Here is a 9,997-nt window from a genome sequence, read left to right as displayed (position 1 = left end):
AAAGTTAACAGAAATTAGCGCCACCTTTCTGCTCAGAAGGTCATGTTGCATCATCCTCATCTTGGTTATTGAAGGCTTTGTTAAAACTCTGTACAGTATATTCCTTTCTGTGGAGAAAAAGAGTTCATATCAGTTTGGTTAGTTAAAAGTCCCACATTATAGAAATCATTTTCTCACATATATTGCTTTCGATTATTGACTTTTGGCAATATATAAAACCAGTAAACATGAATATAGAAACACAAAATCATCAAGAACAAGATTTCCTCTTTGGGTTTCTTTTAGCTGTAAATTTAAGAGGGTATTCTCTAGTCTTACCTTTCTTAACCTCTCAAGTCTCTGTGGGAGCCACTCAGCAGTTGGATCCACACAGTATTGCTTATGCTGGTCCGTTTCAAGGCTGTAGGGTTGAAAAGACAAATTAGAGACTAAAATAACATTTATATTTCATACAAACAATTTGCCCTAAATCATGATAACAGCATTAACTATAAAAGCATACTATAACATTTTAACATTTCTTACTTTATTACTGAGAGTTAGTTGACCTCACTTTCATGTCTGTACATTAAGTATAGTTCTAAAGCTGGAAGGTGATTAGCTTAGCTTAGCATCAACACAGCTAACCTGACTAACTGAATTACTCCAAGTAGGACCTCAAACCAGACTAATTAATACATGGTATCTCATTTATTCAATCCATACACAAACAGAGATGTAGAAATGACAATGTATATGATTTTAGAGGTAGTTCCATAATGTAACAGGCTCCTGATGATCAACATGGTGATGACAAGACTCTAGGAAGTAAATTCATTCCCAGGTGTACATGAGAAATAGTGCCTCATAAAACCACAAACTGTAACTTTTACATTTATGTTTATGTACTGGTTTTAAGCTAAGCTAAACTAAGCCAATGCAATTCATGTAATCATAAATTGTCAATCTTCTCATCTAAGCCTTGGCAAGAAAGCACATTTCATTAAATATTGTCCCATTTCTTTGAGGCTATTCAGCTGTTTGCACCTATGTGATTTCAGTATGTAAAAGTGACTTGTGAAGTTTCCTAGTGGACAAAGTTTCTGCTCACATTGAGTGTTTCTTATTCATGCATTAACACATCATGTGTATATTTGAGGTCTAACAAACACGTTAAATGCATTTTCGTTCTCATAAAACATTTCTGAATTTGACTTTCTAAAAAAAAATGTGTTTACTTGCAGGCATCTAATTCCTCACTGTCTTTACAGGTACATCTCTGCATATTTCAGTGCTTTTCCTCCATCTGTCAATCAGTAACATAGCATCACACCAATGAGAGGATTGTACATTGTGTCAAATTAGGATCTACTCTTGACAACATTGCTCCATGGGACATAGTAGAGCAAAATAAAGCTTATATGAACACAATCATGTCCTCTTTGCTGGATAGGCTACTGAATCTAAACAACATCATGTCAGTAACATAAGTTAAGAGGAGGTATAATTAAAGGGGAACTGCACAGTGGAAGAAAAGGTGCAATATAGTGTTGCACCACAGCTCATGGTTTGCAACATGGTCCTGTGGAACATGTGCAAGATGCCACATTACAGGGAATGTAAAACGATGTGGTTGAAAGTGGCTCAGTCAAAGCAGGCCAACCTAAGGCTACATTTAATATCTGAACCAATGTGAGTAGCCTTGTTCACAGTCTGCATAGCGTGTAAATACAGACAGGTGACCTATTAAATGAAAAACCAACATAATGTGTCTTAGTAAGGTGTTGGATTACAACATACTGCCAGAACAGCTTCAGTACACCTTGGCATTGATTCTCCAAGTATCTGAACTCTACTGGAGGAAGGAACACCATTCTTCCAAAAGATATTCTCTCATTTGGTGTTTTGATGACAAAATGCCCCCCACAGCTTAGTAGAGTTTCTACTTTGTGGCTTGGAGTGAAGCAAAACACAGACGTCATACTGTCACTTAGTTGTCATCTTCTGACTGAAAGTAAGAGTAGCACACTTGATAAATGTTTAGTCCTGCTCTGAGGTAGGAGTGTTTTTAATCCTAAAATACTGAGCAGCGTGATTCTGAAAAGTTCTTCACATTAAATCTGGTTTGTCTGCTCATGATTAGTTTTGTAGGTGAAATTGATCAAACACACCACAAATACAGCCATAAAACAAGCTTATGCGTCAGTGAATACTTTTACTTACATGTACGCCTCTATTGGACATTTACAGAATCTGTATTTTATCTGATGAAAGCAGTCGATGACAGCAGAGTTGATGCGGTATTTTGAGGTGTTGGTACAGATCGTGGATATGAGGCCTTCTTTGGACTCATTTGTGGTACGCTGAAATCGCCCTACAACACAGCACATACAGACATAAGATACTATCAGTTAATTAGGATATTAAATTGTGCTGCATCAACATACAAATGCCATTCAGCTACATTTGTCAGTTATAAGGGCTCACCAATAAGAACTAAGGTATGTGGGTTAAACAAGATAAACAAAAATTCTAATTGCTAGCTACTATGTCTGGAGTTTCTTTTTTCTTCAGTGTAACTTTTTTTTTTTGAGTTTTCCTTCAAAAAGTACAGTTAGTTTCTTGATTAAGGAAAGATGTTAATTCTGCTGTTGGAGTTCCATAAACAGTTCAAAATATATAATACAACATCCATTACTTATACAGTGCCTTGGCCAAACTTTGTGTTGTGATCATGCCAATAAAGCTATTTGAATTTGATAAAAAATTTGGTTTAAGTTGTTTATGTCATAGCATACAATTTCTTGCTATCCAATACAATGTGTGATTTACTTAACCCTTTAAACCAGGAATACAGTGATTACTGATAATAAAGGCTCTCATCAGATATTCATGTTAGACTTCAATCTGAGCCTTGAAACATACAGTTTACATGCATATTCTGTTATCCTTCAAAAGCTACTTTACTCACTAGTAGGCAAAGCCACACTCACCTTGTGCAGGGAGAAAAAGCAGCATGATAGAGCACATGCAAAGCAGTCCAAATGTAATGGAGAAAGCCATCCTGAGTCCAAGGTGATCAACGTGTCTTTGTACAGTAAAGATCTGGTAAAAGTCAACCACTCACTGGTCTATCACGTTCTGGTCACAGAGCGGTAGATATCTGACTTACAAGACAAACACTTGTGGGTATAAATGCTGCAAATAGGAGGAAACACACACCCTCTCATTGCTCATGCAGAGAGGAAGCAACACCTCTGTGTTTGTTACTGGATGATCAAAGTTCCTCATTAAAATTACCTCAGTGAAGGCGTAACGGAGTGAAATCACACACAAAAAAAGTTTTGACTGTTTGAACTATGACCTTTATTGTCAAGCCGCAGGTTGAACCACTCACTTACCTAGCTATACAAAATGAGATTTGTGGGAAACGTACACAGTATTACACACACACACACACACACACATACGGACGGAAGGTCACACTGGGTGTATGTGTCCACCACAGAGAGAAAAACAAAAACACAATTAGCACTTCCACATCTAAAATCCACAAACATCTGGATCAGAAGATCACAGTGTGATGATTAAAAAGCAGGCAGAGAAAAGAACAGAAATGCCTCATTAACCAGTGATTCAGGTCCTTTTTTTAAAATCTGATAATAGTCATTTTTAGACTTATGTAAAGGGTTAAAAAATGCAGCATGTACTTAAAAGGTCACATAAAGGAAATTTCAAAGATGTTAAAAAAAGTCAGTTCATTAAGGGACTATGTTACAACGATTGTTAAAAAATAATAATTGATTTTAATTGGGTCCTAAACCGATCCCATGCTACAGGTTAGTGAGATTTCAACAGACAGAGCAGCAACAAACAGAACACCATCCACAGACAGAGCAAAGACTAAGGGCCAAAGCTTGTGAGTTTCACCCCGCTGTCAGAGAGGAAACAGACACCCTGGACCAGAGGGAAAATGTATCACAAGCACAGGACAGAGCTCTAGAGGATGTGACATTGGAGGAGGAACATCAAGCGGAGGAGGAACCACAATACAGGCTACTGGATAACATAATAGTAGAGGAAGATGAACATCAAGCAGAGGCAGAAACCATCAGAAGATCCCGATGGACAGGCAGGCCAAGACAGATGTCCAATTATGGCACACTGGGTCAGCCATCATACCAGCAGTGGGATGCAGGAGTAAACTCGCTGATGCCAAGCTACTCTCTTCCAGGTCATCTCAGTGCTGTTCCCCTCCCACACTTCATTTTAAAGATGTTAAAAAAGTCAGTTCATTAAGGGGCTATGTTACAACGATTGTTAAAAAATAATAATTGATTTTAATTGTGTCCTAAACCATGATTTAAATGCCAATTACAGTGTACTTTACTGGTTACAGTGTTTGTGTAATACTAAAAGATGTCAGCAGAGGGCGCATAGCAGTCAGGGGAACTTAAAACACACATAGAGGCTTTGCTGCAGAATAAATCCTGCAGCCGAGTGGAAAGGAAGCTAATGTTGTCTGCCTCTGTGTTAATATATACAGCGACCGCCATAGCTTCAGCGGCAGCTACTCCTCCTAACTCCCATCAAGTTAGAGGGGCAACACTTACAGTTCATTAAACTGGTATTTAAATTGATGAGACTCACCTGTATAGCTGCCTTTGTCATTGGGAATTGATGTAAACCATGATGCTGCTGTATCACTCACACGCTCATGTAAGTGATTTTCTTACTGTGCTAAAACCTTTTAACAGCAAAATCAGCTGGGCCTTAAAACACACAGAAAGTGACAACTGGACGCAGTCAGCAGCTCCTATTCATTTTCTACTAAGCATCAAACCCCTGGTGAGGAGAATGATGGGATAGCCAGCGATGATGAGCATCAGACAGGTTGTGTTCAAATAAACAGCCTGTGAGCTGAAAGATTGGGACAAGACACCTGTCATATATTTATTGTATATAAATAAAACACCAATCAGATGTAGAACCTGCATCAGCCACCTGTTGGTACTTTTTAGTGACATCACTGTGCTCACAACATTTTTCAATGTTAACTTTTGACCTCCTTCTCATCAATCATGTATAACATTAAAATGTATCATATATGAAAGTGTAGTTTTGACATGTCAATAAATATTTTATAATAAGGATGTTTAATGACTTTTCAATAAGTTTCATTGACTTCTTTGGTGAACAAATGATACCAATTCAGCATTTTAGTCTCTTCAAGATACAGGTAAGTGTTTCTGTTTAAAACTGCAGATCTATTAGTTATTAGTTATAATCCTTATTTTCTGAAATATTAAAAACACTGATCAACATTTGGGGAAATATTTATTCCAATTGTGTTCAACTCCACATAAAACTCAAACAAACTCTGTTGCAGGTGGATATTTGAGCTTTGGACAGAGTGTGCTTTACTAGTTGTTTCCCAGCAGTCTTTATACTATAAGGTAGGCAATACTGACTGTAACTTAATCCTACAGACATGAGACTAACTTTCAGCAACAAAGTGAAGAACTGTATTTACCAAAATGTAGCTGATATGATATTTTCCTTGATTCCAAACTTGAAAATAAGTCATATTTTAGAAGAACTCACTACAGCTGACAGGCTTCATAACATGATAAATATACATCAGTATGTTCAGTGATGTGTGTCCAAGCTGTGAATACAGCATATCAGTACAGAAACAGCACCAAGACAACATTTTTCACATCTTTTTTAATTTGCTTATAAGATAGTAAGATTTTTGCCAAGCCACTGGTAAATATGTATTGAAAAATAGAGAAAGTAAAACATTTGATCAAAGTTAGAAAAGTTTAACAGAAATTAGCGCCACCATTCTGCTCAGAAGGTCATGTTGCATCATCCTTATCTTGGTTATTGAAGGCTCTGTTAAAGCTCTGTACATTTTATTCCTCTCTGTGGAGCAAAAGAGTTCATATCAGTTTGGTTAGTTAAAAGTTCCACATTATAGAAAACATTTTCCCACATATGCTACATTCGATTTTTTACTTTTGACAATATATAAAACAAGTAAACATGAATATAGAAACACAAAATCATCAAGAACAAGATTTCCTTCTTAAGTTTCTTTTAACTGTAAATTTAAGAGTGTGTTCTCTAGACTTACCTGTTCTAACCTCTTAAGTCTCTTTTGGAGCCACTCAGCAGCTGGATCCACACAGTATTGCTTATGCTGGTCCGTTTCAAGGCTGCAGGGTTGAAAAAACAGATTCGAGACTAAAATAACATTTATATTTCATACAAACAATTTGCCCTAAATCATGATAACATCATTAACTATAAAAGCATACTGTAACATTTTAACATTCTTATTTTATTACTGAGAGTTAGTTGACCCCACTTTCATGTCTGTACATTAAGTATAGTTCTAAAGCTGGAGGGTGATTAGCTTAGCTTAGCATCAACACAGCTAACCTGACTAACTGAATTACTCCAAGTAGGACCTCAAACCAGACTAATTTATACATGGTATCTCATTTATTTAATCCATACACAAACAGAGATGTAGAAATGACAATGTATATGGTTTTAGAGGTAGTTCCATAATGTAACAGGCTCTTGGTGATCAACATGGTGATGACAAGACTCTAGGAAGTAAATTCATTCCCAGGTGTACATGAGAAATAGTGCCTCATAAAACCACAAACTGTAACTTTTACATTTCTGTTTATGTACTGGTTTTAAGCTAAGCTAAGCTAAGCCAATGCAATTCATGTAATCATAAAATGTCAATCTTCTCATCTAAGCCTTGGCAAGAAAGCACATTTCACAAAATGTTGTCCCATTTCTTTGAGGATATTCAGGTGTATGCACCTATGTGATTTCAGTATGTAAAAGTGACTTGTGAAGTTTCCTAGTGGACAAAGTTTCTGCTCACATTGAGTGTTTCTCATTCATGAATTAACGCATCATGTGAGTATTTGAGGTCTAACCAACATGTTAAATGCATTTTCTTTCTCATAAAACATTTCTGAATTTGACTTTCTAAAAAAACATCTGTTTACTTGCAGGCATCTAATTCCTCACTGTCTTTACAGGTACATCTCTGCATATTTCAGTGTTTTTCCTCCATCTGTCAATCAGTAACATAGCATCACACCAATGAGAGGATTGTACATTGTGTCAAATTAGGATTTACTCTTGACAACATTGCTCCATGGGACATAGTAGAGTGAAATAAAGCTTATATGAACACAATCATGTCCTCTTTGCTGGATAGGCTACTGAATCTAAACACCATCATGTCAGTAACATAAGTTAAGAGCAGGTATAATTAAAGGGGAACTGCACAGTGGAAGAAAAGGTGCAATATAGTGTTGCACCACAGCTCATGGTTTGCAACATGGTCCTGTGGAACATGTGCAAGATGCCACATTACAGGGAATGTAAAATGATGTGGATCAAAAGGATTGATTTCAAACAGCTCTGTCAAAGTAGACCAACCTATGGCTACATTTAATGTTTTAACCCATGTGAGTAGTCGTGTTTACAGTCTATGAAGGCTACATAGCATGTAGATACAGACAGATAACTCATTAAAAGAAAAAAACAACATAAGGTGCGTCGACAAAATGCCCCCCACAGTTTAACAGTTTCTACTTTGTAGCTTGGAGTGAAGCAAAACACAGACATCATTCTCTCAATAGGTGTCGTCATCTCACTGAAAGTAAGAGTAGCACACTTGATAAATGTTTAGTCCTGCTCTGAGGTAGGAATGTTTTAATCCTAAATTGACTAATCAGTGTGATTCCCAGGAGTGATTCTGAAAAGTTCTTCATTTTAAATCTCATGTGTTTGCTCATGATTATATTTGTTGGTGAAATTGATCAAACACACCACAAATACAGATAGAAAACAAGCTTATGTGTCATTGAATACTTTTACTTACATGTACGCATCTATTGGACAATCTGGGTGTGTGATTTTTCTCTGACGAAAGCAGCTGATGGCAGCAGAGTTGATGCGGGCTTTTGAGGTGTTGGTACAGCACACAGGTTTGTATCCAACGTCTTGGGACTCATTTGTGGTACGCTGAAATCGCCCTACAACACAGCACATCCAGACTTAGTATCTTATTACTGTACTAATGTTATTCTATCAGTTAATCAAGACATTAAATTGTGTTGCGTCAACATACAAATGCCATTCAGCTACATTTGTCGGTTATAAGAGCTCACCAATAAGCACTAAGGTACAGTATGTGGCTTAAAGAAGACAAACAAAAATTCTAATTGCTAGCTATGATGTCTGGAGTTTCTTTTTTCTTCAGGGTAACTTTATTCTTTGAGTTTTCCTTCAAAAAGTACAGTTAGTTTCTTGATTAAGGAAAGATGTTAATTCTGCTGTTGGAGATCCGTAAACAATTCAAAACATATAATACAACATCCATTACTTATACAGTGCCTTGGAAAAACTTTGTGTTGTGATCATGCCAATAAAGCTATTTAAATTTGATAAAAATTTGGTTTAAGTTGTTTATGTCATAGCATCCAATTTCTTGCTATCCAATACAATGTGTGATTTACTTAACCCTTTAAACCTGGAATACAGTGATTACTGATAATAAAGGATCTCATCAGATATTCATGTTAGACTTCAATCTGAGCCTTGAAACATACAGGTTACATGCATATTCTGTTATCCTTCAAAAACTACTTTACTCACTAGTAGGCAAAGCCACACTCACCTTGTGCAGGGAGAAAAAGCAGCATGATAGAGCACATGCAAAGCAGTCCAAATCTAATGGAGAAAGCCATCCTGAGTCCAAGGTGATCAACGTGTCTTTGTACAGTAAAGATCTGGTAAAAGTCAACCACTCGCTGGTCTATCACGTTCTGGTCACAGAGCGGTAGATCTCTGACTTACAAGGCAAACACTTGTGGGTATAAATGCTGCAAATAGGAGGAAACACACACCCTCTCATTGCTCATGCAGAGAGGAAGCAACACCTCTGTGTTTGTTACTGGATGATCAAAGTTACTCATTAAAATTACCTCAGTGAAGGCGTAACGGAGTGAAATCACACACAAAAAAAGGTTTTGACTGTTTGAACTATGACCTTTATTGTCAAGCCACAAGTTCAACCGCTCACTTACCTAGCTATACAGAATGAGATTTGTGGAAATCGTACACAGTATTACACACACACACACACACACACACACATACGGACGGACGGTCACACTGGGTGTATGTGTCCACCACTGAGAGAAAAACAAAACCACAATTATCACTTCCACATCTAAAATCCACAAACATCTGGATCAGAAGATCACAGTGTGATGATTAAAAAGCAGGCAGAGAAAAGAACAGTAATGCCTCATTAACCAATGATTCAGGTCCTTTTTTAAGATTCTGATAATAGTCATTTTAGACTTATGTAAAGGGTTAAAAAATGCAGCATATGTATTTAAAAGGTGATATAAAGGAAATTTCAAAGATGTTAAAAAAGTCAGTTCATTAAGGGACTATGTTACAACGATTGTTAAAAAATAATAATTGATTTTAATTGTGTCCTAAACCGTGATTTAAATGCCAATTACAGTTTACTTTACTGGTTACAGTGTTTGTGTAATACTAAAAGATGTCAGCAGAGGGCGCATAGCAGTCAGGAGGAATTTAAAACACACATAGAGGCTTTGCTGCAGAATAAATCCTGCAGCCGAGTGGAAAGGAAGCCGATGTTGTCTGCCTCTGTGTTAATATATACAGGTGGGTTAATATTCCCCTAAAGAGTATGCATTTGTGTAATGAATTGTTAAGAAATTGTATAAAAATTGTATACTTGTTCACTATACTTTTGTGAAACAAATAAATCCTGCAGCCGAGTGGAAAGGAAGCTAATGTTGTCTGCCTCTGTGTTAATATATACAGCGACCGCCATAGCTACTCACACGCTCATGTAAGTGATTTTCTTACTGTGCTAAAACCTTTTAACAGCAAAATCAGCTGGGCCTTAAAACACACAGAAAGTGACAACTGGACG

At 36.8% G+C, this 9,997-nt stretch overlaps 1 protein-coding gene and 1 long non-coding RNA gene across 2 annotated transcripts; both read right to left on the bottom strand.

Moving 5' to 3' along the window:
* LOC128381736 (C-C motif chemokine 8-like) lies at positions 1-8,921 on the bottom strand. Its single transcript, XM_053341774.1, has 4 exons — positions 8,699-8,921; positions 7,901-8,054; positions 319-400; positions 1-107 (listed from the first exon to the last, which is right to left on the bottom strand). Exons 1-4 carry the CDS (start codon positions 8,766-8,768, stop codon positions 81-83), a joined length of 333 nt encoding a protein of 110 aa, XP_053197749.1. The 5' UTR covers positions 8,769-8,921; the 3' UTR covers positions 1-80.
* On the bottom strand, positions 5,692-6,179 carry LOC128381744 (uncharacterized). The gene is made up of 2 exons (XR_008323587.1): positions 6,119-6,179; positions 5,692-5,907 (listed from the first exon to the last, which is right to left on the bottom strand). It is a non-coding gene; the product is annotated as an uncharacterized LOC128381744 (long non-coding RNA).
* Positions 8,922-9,997: the final 1,076 nt, after the last annotated feature.

Source organism: Scomber japonicus, chromosome 20, assembly GCF_027409825.1.
Source record: "Scomber japonicus isolate fScoJap1 chromosome 20, fScoJap1.pri, whole genome shotgun sequence".
NCBI classification, from domain to species: Eukaryota; Metazoa; Chordata; class Actinopteri; order Scombriformes; family Scombridae; genus Scomber; species Scomber japonicus.
The sequence above is the reverse complement of the archived record's forward strand: the minus strand, read 5'-3'. Positions and strand labels throughout refer to the sequence as shown.

Coding starts and splice junctions, on each gene's coding strand:
- LOC128381736 (XM_053341774.1), bottom strand. CDS start 8,768: ATGGCTTTCTCCATTAGATTTGGACTGCTTTGCATGTGCTCTATCATG. Junction 8,055..8,698: donor GCTTTTTCTCCCTGCACAAG/GTGAGTGTGGCT, acceptor GCTGTGTTGTAG/GGCGATTTCAGCGTACCACA. Junction 108..318: donor GACTTGAGAGGTTAAGAAAG/GTAAGACTAGAG, acceptor TTTTCTCCACAG/AAAGGAATATACTGTACAGA.